Source organism: Durio zibethinus, chromosome 4, assembly GCF_047325235.1.
Source record: "Durio zibethinus cultivar Kanyao isolate XHJ-2024 chromosome 4, ASM4732523v1, whole genome shotgun sequence".
NCBI lineage: Eukaryota > Viridiplantae > Streptophyta > Magnoliopsida > Malvales > Malvaceae > Durio > Durio zibethinus.
The window spans coordinates 13,217,838-13,236,456 of record NC_143165.1 but is presented as its reverse complement, the minus strand read 5'-3'; the positions used below and the strand labels follow the sequence as shown (position 1 = coordinate 13,236,456).

The window sequence follows — 18,619 nt, the reverse complement described above, 5'->3', positions numbered from 1 at the left end:
GCATCAAATTTCGGCTTTAAGCCTCAAGAACAACATGGGGAAATTTGAACTCCGCCAATATTTTTTGATATTAGAATCTTCATCCAAAGTTCATATATGCAATCACTAATTATATTGTCCACAAAAATGATAATGATTCAAATCGAATTGAATTTGATTTAATTTTTTTAGATATTATATAATATTATAAATTTTTAAAATTTGATCCGAATTCAAACTAACTTTTTATATGACCTAATCTAAATCGAACCGAATTTTTTTTATTCAATTTGGTTCGGTTTAGTTTATATATTTTTTTAAAATTTTTTTTATTTTTATATATTATTTTAATATGAATTTTTAATATATTTAAATAGATTTTGATATAAAATTATTGATTTTTTTTTTTACAAAAATTTAAAATATATATAATAAATAACAAAAATATATAATTCAGTTTGATTCAATTTTTTTTAATTTTTAATTTTTCAATATGAAATTCAATCTAAAACTAATATATACATTTAATTTTTGAATTTAATGTAAATCGAATAAAAAAATTATCCAAATTAAACCAAATAGTATAGTTTTAAATCAATTTTTTATTTTTTCAATCTAAACCCTACTCATCTATATCTTTGACCCTTTTTATATTTCATTGTAAGCAATTTATGCACTATAAACATATATATAGCTAGCTTGCATGTGTGTGACAAGCAATCAAGGAAGATGAAATCCAGGCGAGTCACATATTGCCACGTTTGAAACAAAAAAGAAAAAAAAAAGAAATTGCTCTATGACATTTTCATTCAAATCATCATTTAAATTTTGTAAAATGGTGTTGAAATTTGGTCATTTCAAGTCATCCAAGACTTAGTGTATTGCTATTATTGATCAGATTCATGGTATATCATATAGAAATTGAAACAACCCTAGCCATATTTCTCCCAGTTTTCATCTTAGAAACGCAAGCTCTCATGCCTTCTTTCACTTTAATATTTTCTCGATAGCGATCGATGGATATTAAAGTTATTCTCTACCAATAGTACATACATATGATATTAAGAAATTAAATTTGAAGTCAACGTTTTCCTCTCGCGGTTTCAAACTAGAGTTGACACATGAAATTCGTTTACTGTACCAAATTCATGATTATATATATAATTAAATTAATTTTTCGATAGCTTATGGATGATAATAATATCTATGCCAACTAACAGTTTGTAGAACCCATCACATGTGATAAGGTCATGCAATTGTGACATTGTTGAAATCTGTTGGAAGGAGGAGGAAATAATGCCTTTCTTGTGGCGTAATGCTCGGTGATGGTGTCGGTATGAACTTGTTTGGCATCAAATCCCCCATAGGAAAGGATGATGGAAGGGAAAATTAAAAAAATATATGCCAAAAACATTGAACGAAAATTTTTATAGAAATTGAGAAAGATAATGTGTTAAAATACCTAAAAAGGAGGACTTTTTTCAAAGATGTTGTTTGGTTCTAAAGCAAAGGGAGCTATCATGAAAAGTAAGGCATGATAACTACATCCAAGAATATGGAAAATTGAAAAAATTGCCAAATTTCACAAGATGATCCCTTTTGTGCTTAATTTACATAGATGGGGATAAATTTAATTTGCTTCACCAAAATTTTGAATCGAGACAAATAGAATCAAACGCATATATCATACTTATACGTAATTAGTAAAGCGTAAAATCTATCTTACTAGAAATTACTTCATTAGTTACACCATGCTTTTTTGGATTACAAGAAATCTCTAAACAAGTTAAATTAATTAAACCAGGTTCATGTATGTATATATCATTTGAATGTAGCTTATGAGATAAGGAATTGAGTTTAAGACGTATGAGTTTGTACTATATCATGCATGTTTCTTGCTTAATCACTTTGACTCAATATAAGCAGCATAAATGTTTGAAAAACAGGACATATGCACGGCTTGTTTAGATGATCTAGGGAAAGGGTTAAGGCTGGCCGGTTACTTCGATTAAAACTTTCAATACACTTTTTAATTTGTGAAGAACCATCCAAAATATTGTAAAACTACATATGGTGTAGAAGGTGATCGTGGGGAGTTTGTGAAACAAGTACATAAGCACATGGAGATTTACCTTTTTTCCATATAGAAAAAAATAAAGGGGATGTTGGGTTGACAATAGAGAGAGAGAGAAGATAACTAGTAACATGATTTGGTAACATATCATCTCTTGGCCATTAACTTAAGGCTTATGCAACTCACATGGGAGACTATAGCAAGAACATCGATCACCCATGTTCTGAAAAAGAAATGTTTCAATTATCTTAGAAAAAGTTAATTTTATTATTTGAGATTTAAATTTTAATACCTACAACTCTTTTTTCATCTTTATGCTATGCTCTCTTTTGTAAAAAAAAACATATATATGAATTTTGTTCAAGGGAATGTGAGGTTTTCAAGAATCTTTTTAGATTTAAAATTTGATATAGGCAATTTCATAGAAAGCAAATTCGGCCCTGTTTTTCTTCATTTCATTCTATTGCTCCTTTTGCTGTTTACTTTCTTTTTGTTTATTTTTGGAAGAAAAAAAATTTTATGCTTGAATACAAATGAAAATTTCTTGAAGAATTCAAAGTTAAAAATACTGATTATCAATATTTTACTTTATAGAAAATCATGATTTTTTAAAGTGTACTACATTAAATAATTAATTACAACCATCTTCTTGAATATGACTTCTTTTTTTTTTTTTGGAAATTTAACATGACTTTATTTTTCACTATATCATTACTTTTTAACAGTAACTTTGGAAGAAGCAAAACACAAATACCTACTAAAACTTCTATATCAAAATAAAGCCCTAATTATGAATTCAAAGTTTAGTTTAATTCATCCAATCACGTTTAAAAGATGACATTTTTTAACAATTTGAAATTTAAATCTGATCAACTACAATTTATTTTCTTATTATCAAATTATGACCTTTTTTATAAAAAAAAAAAATGAAACCCTTAATTGAATAAAAATAAATTTGATCACTATCTAAATAGAATTTCATAAACTAACTACCCTCTTTATCCATTTTAGTAGTAAGGAAAAACAGCATGTAATTTCATTTACTTTTATTGAGCATAATAATTAATGTTTAATAAGACCCACAAATTCAATTGAAGGTGAAAGAAGATAAGAAGTGCAATTATACATTTCTTGCTATTTTTTTTTTCTTTCATTTTTTTAACAACAGACTTATTTAACTGTCATTATCATTTCTGAAGAGAATTAACATTCCAAAGTTGAATCCCATTATTCATTTGGATTTTCTCATATAATTTATCTAAAATTAAATTCAAAATATTATTAATATTTTTTATATATTATGTAACTAGAAATCAAATTACTCCAAGTTAATCAGAATTCACAACACCTCCATTAGGGGTGATAACGGTCAAGATTGAATTGAATTTGATTTGATTTTTTCGGATAATATATAGTATTATGAATTTTTAAAATCCAATCCAATCTGATCCAAGTCGACTTTCTCTTGAAACCGATCCGATTTGAACCAAATATTACCGATTCAGTTCAATTCGATTTATCGGTTTTTAAATTTTATTTTTTTATTTTTTTATTTTTTATATATTATTTTAATAGGATTTTAAACATTTTAAGATTTATATATAAAATAATTATTTTTAGTTTATAAAAGTTTAAAATATATATAAATTAATAAAAATATATAATTTGATTTAATTTGATTTTTTTTTATTTTTCATATCTTGACCCAAAATTGATCCAAACTTAATATATACATTTTATATTCAAATTTGATTTGAACCAACAAAAAAAACTAATTCAGACTGAATCAAAAATTTCAAATCAATTTTTGATTTTCTCAATTTTTTCTCATCCGTAACCTCCATTATATAATTATGAAGCCATGACACAGTGGGAAAAATCAATTTCTTCGGATTGGATTAGGATTTCAAACAGATTCCTAGAGCAATTGTGATGTGAAATCATTCAAAATGGGGGAGTAATTGTGAGATCCACAAAATCAGACAAAATATTAGAAAATAAATTTATTTGTGGGGTTGCATTGAGATCTTATATATATCACTTGTAGGAATTTTTAAGGATCAATGTTCGTCCCTCACATGCTTTTTTGAATTTTCAGTGGTGATTTTGGGAAATTTTGGAGAGCAAATCTGGCTGCTACAAAGAAATTCCAATTATGGCAACCCATACTTTAACATAAGACAATTTTTTGGACCATTTGCAGTTATATACCTTTGCTAACACCATGCCTTTTTTTTTCATGTTGCAAGGCTTTAACATACTTAGTTGATTGGTTACACTCTTGGAGTAGTTTATTTTTATTAGTTTCTTTTAATTACGGACACTTAATTATTGGTCTTTAATATAAAAAGGTAAATTTTACCAACGTTTTGTGAATATTATCCTAATAGATTCAAATTTAAAGACAAAAAAAAATTATAAGTGTTAAATTTTGAACTTTATATTTATTGAATACCATTTTTTAAATATAATTACATGAATTAATTAAATTGAGCTTTAAATTCGTGTTCCTTCATTTCATAAGTCATGTTGTTTCAAGATCAAGTAGTTTCAAATAATAATTATTCACATATATCTATATATATATATATATATATATTATTCCATTTGTGCTTAATTGAAGTAGATGGTAAGATAAAACAACTCAAACCTTATCAATGGATTGTTATCTTTCCTTAAAAGGATTAAGATAAAAAAAAATTGAATCTATTTTCTCCCTTAGAGTACTTTCTCATAATAAATAAATAAATAATATGGTGAGATAAAGATAATATTTAATATCAATTGTGGAGGTTGAAAATTCGATCGACAATACATAAAAAATCAATTCAAAATAGTGTCTCGAAAATTAACTTAGGTTAAAAGAAATATTTTATTTCGAGTCAAAAATATTAATATTTGAGTCACATCCCCTACCACAGTTTTTGATGAAAATGATTAAACATGTTAAGAAAATAAAATGATTAAAAAAGCTTTGAATCTTTGTAAGCAAAACATTAAATTAAACATTTAAAACAATTTTTTTGGTATATAAATAATTTTTTAAAACAATGATTCTTGTGAGAAATTGCTAAGACATGAACTTAATGGAGCATAGTCATGGTCTTAAAATCTTATTGTACCATCCTCTTTTCTTTAAATCCCTTTCCTTTTTTAAAAAGGAAAAAGGAAAAAAAAATAAAAGGAAGGGGATCCATTTTTTATTAAGATATTTCAAATCAATGTTTAATATTGTTGTTGTGAATAATTAAGAGTCAATATCATGAATAATTTTTAAATTATAGTAAAATATATAATATGATATTTAAATTTAAAAAATTTATAATATAATACCTAAACTATAAATTTATTAATTAATATGATATTTTAAGGATTGATTGTTCATATCACATATCATACGTTTAAATTAATTACATTAAAAATAAATATCATATTAATTAATAAATTTATAATTCATATATCATATTAAAAAAATTTTAAATTTAAATATTATATTAAAAATTTTATTATAATTTAAAAATCATTCTTTACGTTAATTCTCTAATTAAAGATGTGGTAGAAAATTAAAAAGATTAGGTGAGTAAAGCCATAGATGCCATTAGAATGATTTTCCCATTCTCTCCCTATCGTTTCTAAATAACTGTATAATGTGAGATGAGCTGTAGGAAATGGAGATTTGAGATTGTGATTGTGGTGATTAATGTGGGTTTTAACTGCTGATGAAAAAGAAATGGTCTACAAGAAGTGACACTTAATGGATACTTCATGAAACCAGCATTTTGACCCCACCTAGCCATAGTTCCCAACCTCCCCCTTGTAAGTGGGGGAGAAAGATCAAGCTTTTAGCCATTGAAAAAAACAGTGAAATACCTGTTAATTAGATATGTGATGTTAATTTATTATATTTCTCTTACATTAAATACATATAAAATATAAAATTATTTTATTATAATTTATATTAATATATTAAATATGAAATATATATTTTATTTTTATAAAATTCATATTTAATTTTCAATAAAATTTTAAATTATATTTTTATTTTTTTTCGCTCCCCTCCAATTCTCCCATAAAGGAATGAAGTAAGAAATGATCTTGTTTCGTTAACATTAAGGCCATGGAACAATGTTTAGGGAAATATTAGTGCCTTTAATTTACATATGCATCTATTTTTATTTATAATTAAATAATTTTAACATACATAATTATTAAATTTAAAATTTAATTCAATTAATTTATTTAAATTTTTTAACTAATTCATGATTTTATTATTTTTTTATATTGGAACTGAAAAATGAATTTTTGGTGGTGGGATTTGCATAGCAAAAGCATGACATCTAAAGCGTAAAGATTGTTAAATGTCCCACCCCACATTCGTCCCTCCCTATTACTCTTTTTGTTGCCTTGCGTGGGGAGTGGTCCCCACCCCCACTCCTGTCCCACGTGTCGATCCATTAAAGGGTCGAGCCTCCTCAGTTCACGTCATATCATTATCACCCCCGCTACCTACCAACCACTGCATGTCTTTTGTCAACCTGCTGTTCTTGGATTCAATTAGAGGCGAGTAATCGATCCATTTCGATTAATCCGATTTTAGTCAGTCAATTAATTCGATTATAAATTAATTTTAAAAGAAATTGAATCAATTGATTAAAAAAATAAAAATTAAAAAAATCAAAACAAAATAAATTAATTGATTTTTTTAAAATTTTTTAATTTTAAAAAGATACAAAAATAATTTATAAAATAGGTCAATTTATTTAAAAAACAATTCATTTATTTGTAAAATGAATCAATTTTTTAAAAAATAGATCAATTTATTTATAAAAGTTTATTTAATTTTTTATTTTTTTAATCAATTCGTTCATAATTTTTAAAACCCCAAACCAAGATTACACCCCCTAAATTAATCACTCAAACAAAAAAGCCGCTAAATCCAAAAAAACTGACCATGATTTAATTAAATTTCCATTTTTGGTTTTTTTTTTTTTAATGAAGCTGACTAATGCTTAACCTAGATTCAGCTGATCAAAGCATGGTTTATCAACATATGAAATGACTATACTACCCTTGAACCGTCACGTGGCATGTCGGGATTAGGTGGATTATATAGTAACAGAATTAAACCATGGCCCCACCTTTCGTAGTCTTTTGTTCTATGCCCATTTAAAAGAATGGTGATGCCAACTCTATGCAATATTTTTCAGCAGCCCATGATATTCTTCTTCTCTGGTAAATCTGCAGAATTCAAAGTAAAAAATTTCTCAAATTCATCACTGAATTAACATTATAAAGGTGCAGAAATGGAGAGCACTGACTCGTCGACAGGCTCCCAGCAGCCTAATCTCCCACCAGGATTCAGGTTCCATCCCACGGATGAAGAACTAGTTGTACACTATCTCAAGAAAAAGGCTACCTCAGCTCCTCTGCCTGTTGCAATCATTGCAGAAGTTGATTTGTATAAGTTTGATCCATGGGAATTACCAGGTAAAAGGAAGCATACAGGAAAAGAGAAAAAGAAAGTGAAAAGTGCATATAGATTGATCATTTGAGTGTCACATATTTACATATGACTATGATGAATAATCTTTGAATTTGTTTGGGGTTTCAGCTAAGGCCACGTTTGGTGAGCAAGAATGGTACTTTTTTAGTCCCAGAGACAGGAAGTATCCGAATGGAGCGAGGCCTAACAGGGCGGCTACTTCAGGTTACTGGAAGGCTACCGGAACCGATAAGCCGGTATTGACCTCAGGAGGGAGTCAAAAGGTTGGTGTGAAGAAGGCACTGGTGTTCTACGGTGGGAAGCCCCCTAAAGGGATCAAAACCAGTTGGATCATGCATGAATATAGGCTTGCTGATAATAAAACTAACAACAAACCCCCTGGATTTGACTTGGGCTACAAGAAAAACTCACTAAGGGTAATCACTTTTGTCAGGTTTACTCAGTTTATGGTTATATCAAGAATTGATTGTTTGAAAACTGATTTGTTTACTGATGAGAAGTGCTTTTGTTTTGTTGCTTTTGGTTTATAGCTTGATGATTGGGTGCTATGTCGAATCTATAAGAAAAACAACACACATAGACCTCTGGATCATGATAAAGATGACTCCATGGATGACATAGTTGGGCCAGTACCACCTTCAATATCAATCGGTAGCCAACATAATGCAAAATTTCAATTCCCAACAAAGGGCGAAAGTTTTGGCACATTGCTTGAAAATCAAGAGCATAGCCTGTTTGAAGGCACGATGGGCAGTGATGGGATTAACAATGGTTCTATGTGTCAGCTGGGATGTTCAAGCTCAAGGCCAGTCCTGTCTATGGTTAATCCTGTCAAAAGGACTCTCCCATCACTTTACTGGACGGATGAGGACACAGCGGGTCCTTCTACGAGCAAGAGATTTCATGGGGATATCAATGATGGAAGCATGGAGAAAACAGATGGGAATGGTTCAATTGCCACTCTGCTTAGCCAGCTGCCACAAACCCCTCCATTGCAGCAACAGACAGTGCTGGGATCAATTGGAGATGGGATTTTTCGGCCTCTATACCAACTTCCAGGGTTGAACTGGTACTCGTAATTCAATTCCAAGTAGTGGGTATTCCATAGATATACCATCTATGCCTTAAAGAAAAAGTTCAAAATCAAAATTTTCAAGTAGCTTGGAAGCTATCAGTGTCATGTGACATACTTGTTGATACAGTCACCAATAGTGATGAAGCATTTGGATTGGGATAAATTTCGAGATTTTGAATGTTAGGGAAGATGTTAGAAAACAGTACTTCACTAGATGAGCCAGGCCTCAATGTTTCTTTGAGTGTTATAGGTAGCTGCCAAAATTTTATCTCTTGAGGCCATAGACATAGGTAAATTTTATAATATATAGTTATATATATATAAATACATATATATATGTATATAGTTTGTTGTTTATTATGTATAGATGCAAAGAAGAAAAAAAGAAAAGGGGGAAATGAGGAAGGTGGAAACTTGCTGTAGAAAAAAAAAATAAAACTAATGGAATGATGATTATAAAATATTTTGCTCTAGGAAATATACAATATTGAAATCCTAGTTGTTGTAGAACTTTATTGTTGATGATGGTGCACATTTTGAGAATGTATTGGTTATGGTTTGTCTAAATCAAAGTATCTGTTTCATCTATTGGGATCACTCCATGAACCCTAGAAGGTAAAAAAAAAGCCTTTAAATTCTTTTTTCTTTTTTTTTTTTCAATCATTTTTCCAGCTAGCCAGGTTTTTGAAGAATCAATGTGATTATAAATATATATATATATATATATATTGAGGGAGGACAAATGAATCTCAATTCAAAGCTTTCCCACATCTTAAAAGAGGATAAATTATTAATATCTATATATATCTTATTAAATTGTACAATTATTTTCTCATTCAATTTCTTTATTGAATCTCAACGAAAATAATATTATTGGTTAATAATAATAGAACATTCTTCACTAAGATTAATATATAGATTTGAATTCCCAATAATTGGTTGATAATTAAGAGCTAAAGCATATGGAGAAATATTACTATTTATAATCAATAAGTGGTTGGTTTAATTAGTTAAGATTTGTTATTTTTAATGAAAAGTTCTTGAGTTCGAATTTTGTCAATGATCGGTTATTGAAATTATCTCAAATGTACAACCTATAAGTGATATATTAAGTTGTCAAGTACGGTAAATCTTACATTGACCTAAAGATTGAGTAATCTATTTAGTCTAAATTTTTCTTAAAAAAATATTACTATTTATAATTTTTATTATTATTTACATCATTGTGAAATACATATCAATCAACTAATTTAAATTTTAAAAATATTAATTTGTTTGTGGCAAGAAATATTATATTGTATTATATTATATTATATGAATTAATTGTTTTATATAAAAAATTGCTACACAAATCAGCCACAGTTTTCAAGCTTTCCTGTCAATTGTTGGGCTTTGAAAGCTATAATTATCTCTTTTCAGTTTTGAAGCTGTGATTCTTTTCCTTCACTTTCTTCTTTTCACTTGATAAAGATGGCTGATCTCCTCGAAAACGAAAGCTAACAATTTAAAACGTTTGAATAAAGAAAGAAAATGATTCTCTGTTTTGTTTTTTTGCCTTTTTCAAACAATGTGAAAATTGGGTTGGAGAGATCATAACTTAGGCCTTAAGTTTTGAACGCTAGGTAAGGCTGTGAGTAACATGAAAGAGAAATTTTCAAACCATTAACCAATTGCTAAGAGATACATCTCTCCCTTGAACAGTTTTTAACAATATCTCATTATCGTCGGTTGCTTTTAAATTTGATAATTTTAAATATAATATTATAATATAATATTACAAAAATTAAAAACTTTAAAATTTTAATAAATATTATATATGAATTTAATAACAATAAAAAATATATATTTTGTATTTAACGTATCGATATAATTTATGATATTATAATTTTTATATTTTATATAAATTATTAAATATAATTATCATATATATATATATGTTCATGCATAATTAATAAATGTTTAATAAAATAAAAAATAATTTAAATATACATATTTAAAAACGTAATTAATTCGAGCAAAGTAAAAATGTGCATATTGAAATTTACTTAATAAAACTCACTCATACTCTGTTTAAATTTGAAATTTCGAAAGTTGAATTTTCTTTTACTTATCTATAAAAAAATAATTCTTGCTTTAACCCAAAACTTTTTTTCTTTTTCTTTGTTTTATCTAAAAATAAAATAAAATAATGAGTGTGGGTGTCATTTTCTTTCATTGGATTGATAGGGCATAGCTAAGTATATTCCATGGCCTAGAGGTCACACAAATTGACAACAATAGGCTACCTCCCAAATTAATTTGGCCTTTTTCTCTTTGAGACTATGGGACCATTTGGTTATCATCAAAAGGAATCATTATCTCAAAACCACTCAAATTAAAAGCTCTTTAATTACATTCTTTTACAAGGAAAATGTACAAAACAACTTTATAAAATTTCATATCAATTAGTGATTAATTTTGGAATAAAAATTGAAAATCAATGAAATGTGTTATCATCTTAATTTGTGGACAATGCTATCACACAATTAAAGCCTAGAAATCTCCACAAATATGAGATTTTTCTACCATAATAATCTCTTTTCACATTCTTAATGAAACTTATTAATCAGGTTCATGTCCATTTACATAAAACATACATATATATACGAATACGTATAACATGTGCATATGTTTACGTACACGTATGAATCTACATGAATTTGACCTAATATTTGATAATAAAAGAGACTAACTTAAAATTAGATATTTAATTCAGTTGATTTATGTAATCATTTTTAAGATATAATATTTAATAAATTTGAAATTTAATTTTAGTACTTGCAATCTCTTTTATAAAACAATGAATTTAATTATACAAAATGTGTAAATTTATATTATAGATTAGATTTTATATCAAAGTATTATCCGTGTCTTATGAATTCATTTGCTAAATTGAGATTTTATACATAATTAGATGTTGTCAGTGCAAAAGAAAGAGATATGGTTGTTGAATCATGAATGTTAATGAGGGGACAGTTTTTATGAAGAAACATTACCCATGATCTCCATCTAAACAAAAAATAATTTTTTTTAACAAGAAAGAGTGAAAAATACTTGATTCCTATTTGGATTCTACCACATTTTTAGTTGAATTCAAATATCAATTTCAATGAGATTAAATCAACATAAATATTTTATTAAACAAATTTTTAATCACAATTATAGTAATTTTTATAATTAATTTTAATCTTATCATAATTAATTTTATCATCCATCCAAATAGAACCTTAATAAAAAAAAAAAAACAAAAAAAGTGAGAAATAGGGAGGTTTTCATTTTCTTTCATCGATGAACCTACCAAAATGATTGGGTTTTCATTGATGAGACGGTATGTAGCCAACTAAAATTCTTTACAAATCTTAAGCCCATAATTCATTATTGAACTTGAAAAGCAGTCAAGTAGCATTTACAGCCTAATTAGGCCCTGACCCACAAATTGACACTTGATTCTGAGCTTTTCCAGGAACAAAATGCATCCTTGGACCATGGAGACTGTGTATTATAATTCAATGCCTATGCTGCTCATGGCCCTTTTTTCCTGGCACCGATTCCAATTACTAAAGTTTTTTTTTTTTTTAATTTGTAATTTACCCTTAACATCTCAATCCTATCTATTTAATTCATTTGAAAAACATTACGCGTTTAAATTCTCTAATCCATAATCTCTAAAAATTTATCTAACATGCATGTCATCTCTGAATTAATACTCAGTTGGCTGTCAATTAATTAAGTCAATTATTTCCGATTAAACAAATCAATTTGCCTTGATGATATACTTGTGCTTAAAAAGACAAGGAAATTCTAGAGAATTTCAGGATCTGGAAATCAGATACTAAAAAGAAAAAAAGATGATAGAATCAACAGTTGGCATTGGATATTAAAGAAAAAGGAAAGAAGGTTAGGATTTGCACAGCTGCTACAAGCTGGCAATGGGTTTTTCTTATGTGGTTTGGATGGATTTGTGGCAGACAGGTTAAGATGAGGGATGGATCTTTGCTGTCTTCATTGATGAAAAATGAGATAAACTCAAAAGTACTCACCATTAACTCCATAGAATTTGATAGATTTGTGTTCCTAAAGAGAGATTATCAGCATTTAATATGTTTCTTCTTTCTGAAGTAACGAATTGGCCTAAGTGCAAATGCTTAATGATTATGACTTTAGTCATTTTCTTGTGAAAAAAAATCCTAGAAAAGTGAAGATAAAAATTTTGACCCTTAGGCGAAGATGCTCGAACAAATTTAAGGGTCATTTGGCAGCTTTATGGAAGAGATTTTCGTCATTGTGTCATTTTATAATTGAATCTGTTGATATCGGTAAAAATCTGAAAGTATAAGAAAGAAATCAGTTAATTACAAGGATTGAGAGCATTTTTTATTGAATAAAAAAAAATAAAATCTGAAAGTTGAGACCCTATTTTGAAATTCGAAATCAAAATTAATGAAATAAATTTATTAAATAAAAGATTAATTACTTTTTATTGTATAACTTAAAACTCTTACATACCAAAAAGAAAACAATTTAACAAGGAAATATAGTAAATAAAACCTTTACAAGGCTAAAATTATATTAAAAGTTTGTTTGGAAGTCAAAATTCAACAGTGGGGTTGGTTTAATGGTCCACCTCATTGAAAGAAGGGGAAAAAAAAAAAAAAAAAGCAAAGGGTGTATAAACTTTCCTAGAGGAATTCTGAAATTTAATCAAACAATTTTATCATTTTACTGTTGAATGAATTTGATTGTTTCCCTACCAAATATGCATTTGTGGCTAAAAAAACACATGTAAAAATCCTTCCGAGTGTCGATAAAAGAAAAGTTATGGCAAAAATTTAAGATTAATAGATAAAATATCACTTTATTTTGCATAGTTGATTTATATAAAAAGATCTCTTAATTTATTTAGAAATGTCAATGGATAAAATATGGATAAAATAGAACATTCTTCATCTTCATCCTTAAATTTTTATATTATATTTATTTCTACATTCATATTCAATGGATATTTTAAATTTATTCATATTCTCATCCTCACGAGTATTTAATAGCTATGGATAATCTCATACCCATAAATTTTTTAAAAAATTAAAAATTTAGGTAATTTTTTATAAATATTTATATTAATATTTTTTTCAATAAAATATATTAATTTTAATTAATCTAAAATAATAATTTATATTATTTAATAAAAATATATTATTTAATCCCCATACCCATAATTTTTTAAAAAAATTAAAAATTTAAGTAATTTTTTATAAATATTTATATTAATTTTTTTTCAATAAAAATATATTAATTTTAATTAATCTAAAATAATAATTTATATTATTTAATAAAAAATCTATAAAAATAAATAAATATATATATAAGTATATATTTAAAGTACGGATAAAGAACGATTGCTATATTATTCATTCTTATCTCTGTATTCAATAAAAATTTAAAATCATACACATTTTCATCCTCACAATCATAATGTAATACCCATCTCTATCCTCATTCAGTAAAAAATCAAGTTTTTTATTGAATATAAGTTGATATCCCTAAATTTATTTATTTGAATTTTTAATTTTAATTAAATTATTTTTAACAAAAAATCTTCACAAATTTTATCTGAATAATTTCATCTAATACCTCCACCAAGTCTCAAAATTAATTACCAACTCTAAAATTTGGTCCAAGTCTCCCAACCCTATTGGTAAGAATAGAAAAAGCAGCCTCCCAAGAAATACCAAGTCAAAAAGAAAAAAAAAATGCCATCTATATAAGCTTAGCAAATCAAAATGAACTAGGCATAATCAATTCATCAACATACCAATTACATACTGAAATCACCACCTACTCCACAATATGCAATTGAGTGAATTGACCATCCCTGGGAAACAAACTACAGAAGGTTTAGAATTTCCGGAAAAGCTGCCCACGGCAGGAGACACGGCGGACGAGAATCAGGGTCGTAGAAAAATTTTCATGGCATCATCATCATCATCATCAGCTCCTAGACAGCGTCCGAGGTGTACATGTTCAAACCATCCAGGTTCAGCACCATGTAGCAGACATGGTTACATGATACCCGGGGAGAAGAACATGAGGAGATATAGTGCTAACAAAGAGATATTGATGAGGGCATTAACACCACCAAATAGGAAGATGACACTTCGGTGGTGGAACTTCAGGCCAACACCAAGCCGGCTTTCTAACATGTCTATGGCTTAAGGTTCAGCCCTTTTTTTTTTTTACCAGTTTTGACAGCAGCAAAATTCTGATCAATTGAAGAATATACGAAGTATATGTAAATGATTTGATTGGGTGGTTAAACTTTGGTTGATTTTGTATGTTTAGAATGGAATTTTCAACATTTTTGTTAGTCTTTTGGATGGTTAATTACATGTTCATGATTTAGCTATGTACCTATTCCTAAACGATTCAGCTATTTGAAACTTCATATGATTTGTACATTTCTCTTTGGAAACTTTGAAATCTGCTAATAAAATCAAATCCCAAATTCAAAATCTGGTCTGCTCATAAGCTTCATGTAAATATGCTGATAAAATCAGATCCCAAAATCAAAGAAACTCAGCTCTTGGTTCTGACTTCGAACCTCGAATCCAATTTTCAGTTTTTTATGCTTCTGATGCATTACTTTCTTTGAATGATTTTTTTCAGTCACAAAGTAAGCACAATCATGGTGCATTATCTTGATTCAGGATTGATCTTAAACATAACAACCACAGTGAAACAGCATCATGGTATGACTTTCATCACTACTGATTATGGAGACCTGCTTGCATTTTCAAGCCTGTCTAAAATTGAAATCACAATCTGCCAGCATATAGCCGAATTTAGGCGACACCTTTGGATACGACATGTTTTCCTAGCATTCAATTAAAACATAACCAACCACATATCGAATTTCTTCTTGAATTCAAATGCAAAGAATGCTAAAAGTACTTTAATGAGACTGTTCCAGATTAGAAAGGCCAATTTTGCATTTCAAATGGATGTCAGTACAAAAAGTGCCTAAGGGCGATTCAGTACAACTAAGAAATGCAGTGCAGACAAAGAAAAAATACCATATGGAAGGTCTGCACCTTCATAAGAAAGACATGTCTATGCTTCAATAGCCCAAATATCCACATGGCTCCTTGTGGCAAGCAAGAATTCAGAAAAATATCATTGAAATAATGAAGAGAAAATAGAATTGCAGGAATCGGCAATTGGAAACAAACATAATGTCTTGGTTTGAGACTCACATGAAAAAATAAGTAAAACAGCCCCTCACTACATGAAAAAAACAAGGATATTCTAATTTTGATCTTTAAATGTAAAATAGCCCCTTACTACATGAAACAAACAAGGGTATTCTAATTTTGATCTTCAAACAAAAGACATGCCATAATTTGTAAATATGAGCATGCTTACATGTGTGCGCGTGTGTGCATGTGTGAGAGAGAAGCATCACTACTTTAGTTGACAAAGGCAAACTTATCAAAGTGTAGTTTTGATCTTTAAGAGTGTGATATAGATTATAACTACTGAAAATCCAAGGCAGCATGAAGACATCCTACTTTGTAATGGATGATCTAATACCAGCCAAACCCAGGGATATTTAACACAGAGGAAAAAGAAATTTTATTTGAGAAAGCATTTCACCATTCTTTAAAAAACTAATGATGACCAGAAAGTAAAAAAATACATCATCAAATGGATTGACAGACTTTAATATATGTAATACAAGGTAAATATCAAGCAGAGATGCTTCAACGAACATAAAAATATCTCGTCTGCTCAATAGGATTCACATGAAAATATCACAAAGTTTTTTCTATATCCAAGGCCAATACCGTTAACAATCGCCCTTATGTAGCAATTAAAAAGTAATCGCTTATACAAAGTATTTAGTCAAATAAGCTAACATAAGGGGAGTCACGCAAAAATCTTTTATGCAAGCTTGAATTTGACATTTATAGAGAGACAAACCTAAGTAAATATCAAGTCCATACACACTATAAATCAGACAGCTGTGAAAATATCGGGTGAATGCAGTTACCGTCCTATGTCATTTCACTTTCTCGCTCGCTATGATGCATCAGAATCGCTTGAATCTTTAGAATGACTTGCACCACTCACACTGCCGGCATCTACCCCTTTGTCAAGTAATACCAGGCTCTCCACATAACTATCAACAAATAAAAACCCTGACTCTGCTTCAATTCCAAGATGTTCCATTTGGTGGCAGTTCAAATCCAGTGAAGCCATCTCTCCACTATCCACTTCCAATAAAACTTCCCCATTCTTCCTAAACCCCAACACCCTTGGTAACCTTCCACTTTGGTCAGTCAAATGTAATGCCTTAGTCCATGACTCAACTACACCATACTCCTTCATGATCCACATTTCAAGCTGCTCACCATCTTCCCAATCTCTCTTAAGCACTGCAATGGAAGATTCCTCATATTTCATAATTGACAAATCCATAGGACACAAATCAATCAAACTCTCTGGCAACCTTATCACAAGAAATTCGTCACTACTTATATCAAACCCCAAAATCATATTCCTGAATCCGCCATCATTTCTTCTCTGATATGCCAGCCAATGGACAGCCCCATTAGCAAAGGTTGATGAAATTTCTCCTTCTATAGCATAGTAGGGAGAAATGGCAGCAACCCTCTTCCAAGAATTTTCATTAAGTGAAAACAAATATGCTTCACGCAAAGTTTCAGCTTTTTCAACGGCAACTATAAGCAGCTTGTAATCATTGGTTCTAGAATCAAACCCAAATCCAAATATTGAATATGCATTATCATCCAAACAGCTGATGCTTGGCTTTGGCAATGTAATGTACTTTTGAATGGAAGGATTCCAAAAAATGAAGTTCAAAACATCTTGGCGAAGACAAACTAACCCATTACAAGAACCAATCTCTATGAAACAACGCAAACAACCTATGACAGGGAAGTGAAGCTGCTTGAACTCATCAAAGTCATCATTGTCAAGATGTAAGAAGTAGTTTTCTTTGTAATTTTTAAAGCACCTGAGAAGGAGGAGGTGAGTGTTGGGTTTGGAAAGTGCAGTTTGTAAATGGGTTGAAATGAAAGAAGGGTTGCAGATGAGGCTGTTCCAGGTTTTGCAAACTGACCGGAATTTCACCAGGGACTTCACAGGGAGTCTTTTCAGGATTTCCAGGATGACTTCAACTGGCAAATAGTCAGACATCTTCTTTTTCCTCAGTTCCTTTTTGATGTAAGTATGTATCTGGGGAAGTGAAAGGGGAAGGGAAGAAGAAGACAAGAAGTGGCTAAACGCCTACTTTTCTCTTCAAACAGCCCAATAGTTGCTTCATAACTCACATGAAACCATAATATTTTAAGAATTTATTTTTTGTGCTGATCTAAAACTTTCACTCTTCTTCATGAGATAAGATAAGATTTACCTTGAAATCAGGAGAAAAACCATTACGAAACCAAATTTCTTGATGATCAATCATTGATCACATTATATTAATTGACCAAAAATCCAAAGGTGCCAAAGTAGCTTTTGAAAAAAGGGCGGTGTGGGCGGTGTGGGCGGTGCATCACTTTAGACACATGATTCATTGAGTTCACGCTCTTCAGTTCTTTTTGGACCCAAAGTTCTTTAATTAAAAGTTGTCACTTAAGAAAATCAAAAGATTGAACAAAATAAAATTGCCAGGGAGATTTGGATTAAGACATTTTGTGAAAGAAGTTTGCAACTGTGAAACTTTAAATCGAATATCATCCGTCACTTTTTAAGACGGTTGTATAAATTGCCTATTTGAATCCTTATTCTTAAAGATTTTGATGTAAAAAGTTATTTTCATGTAAGTTATGTGAAAATTTACATCTAATTTGTAATATATTATTTATTTTTATTCAAAAATCTTATGATTTTATTTCATAAATAAAATTTTTTAAATTTGAATTTAAGT

At 29.0% G+C, this 18,619-nt stretch overlaps 3 protein-coding genes across 3 annotated transcripts; 2 read left to right on the top strand and 1 right to left on the bottom strand.

The window, feature by feature from the left end:
* Positions 1–7,238: 7,238 nt before the first annotated feature.
* On the top strand, positions 7,239–8,809 carry NAC2 (NAC domain containing protein 2). Its single transcript, XM_089759699.1, has 3 exons — positions 7,239–7,540; positions 7,665–7,972; positions 8,087–8,809. The coding sequence occupies exons 1-3, from the start codon at positions 7,357–7,359 to the stop codon at positions 8,633–8,635; spliced, it is 1,041 nt and encodes a 346-aa protein (XP_089615825.1). The 5' UTR covers positions 7,239–7,356; the 3' UTR covers positions 8,636–8,809.
* Positions 8,810–14,343: 5,534 nt separating this feature from the next.
* LOC111288890 (uncharacterized) lies at positions 14,344–15,125 on the top strand. Its single transcript, XM_022879836.2, has one exon. It carries the CDS (start codon positions 14,518–14,520, stop codon positions 14,881–14,883), a length of 366 nt encoding a protein of 121 aa, XP_022735571.1. The 5' UTR covers positions 14,344–14,517; the 3' UTR covers positions 14,884–15,125.
* Positions 15,126–16,408: 1,283 nt separating this feature from the next.
* On the bottom strand, positions 16,409–18,417 carry LOC111287943 (F-box protein CPR1-like). The gene has a single exon (XM_022878639.2). It carries the CDS (start codon positions 17,884–17,886, stop codon positions 16,747–16,749), a length of 1,140 nt encoding a protein of 379 aa, XP_022734374.1. The 5' UTR covers positions 17,887–18,417; the 3' UTR covers positions 16,409–16,746.
* Between the last annotated feature and the right edge of the window lie 202 nt (positions 18,418–18,619).

Coding starts and splice junctions, on each gene's coding strand:
- NAC2 (XM_089759699.1), top strand. CDS start 7,357: ATGGAGAGCACTGACTCGTCGACAGGCTCCCAGCAGCCTAATCTCCCA. Junction 7,541..7,664: donor TGATCCATGGGAATTACCAG/GTAAAAGGAAGC, acceptor TTGGGGTTTCAG/CTAAGGCCACGTTTGGTGAG. Junction 7,973..8,086: donor ACAAGAAAAACTCACTAAGG/GTAATCACTTTT, acceptor TTTGGTTTATAG/CTTGATGATTGGGTGCTATG.
- LOC111287943 (XM_022878639.2), bottom strand. CDS start 17,886: ATGTCTGACTATTTGCCAGTTGAAGTCATCCTGGAAATCCTGAAAAGA.
- LOC111288890 (XM_022879836.2), top strand. CDS start 14,518: ATGCAATTGAGTGAATTGACCATCCCTGGGAAACAAACTACAGAAGGT.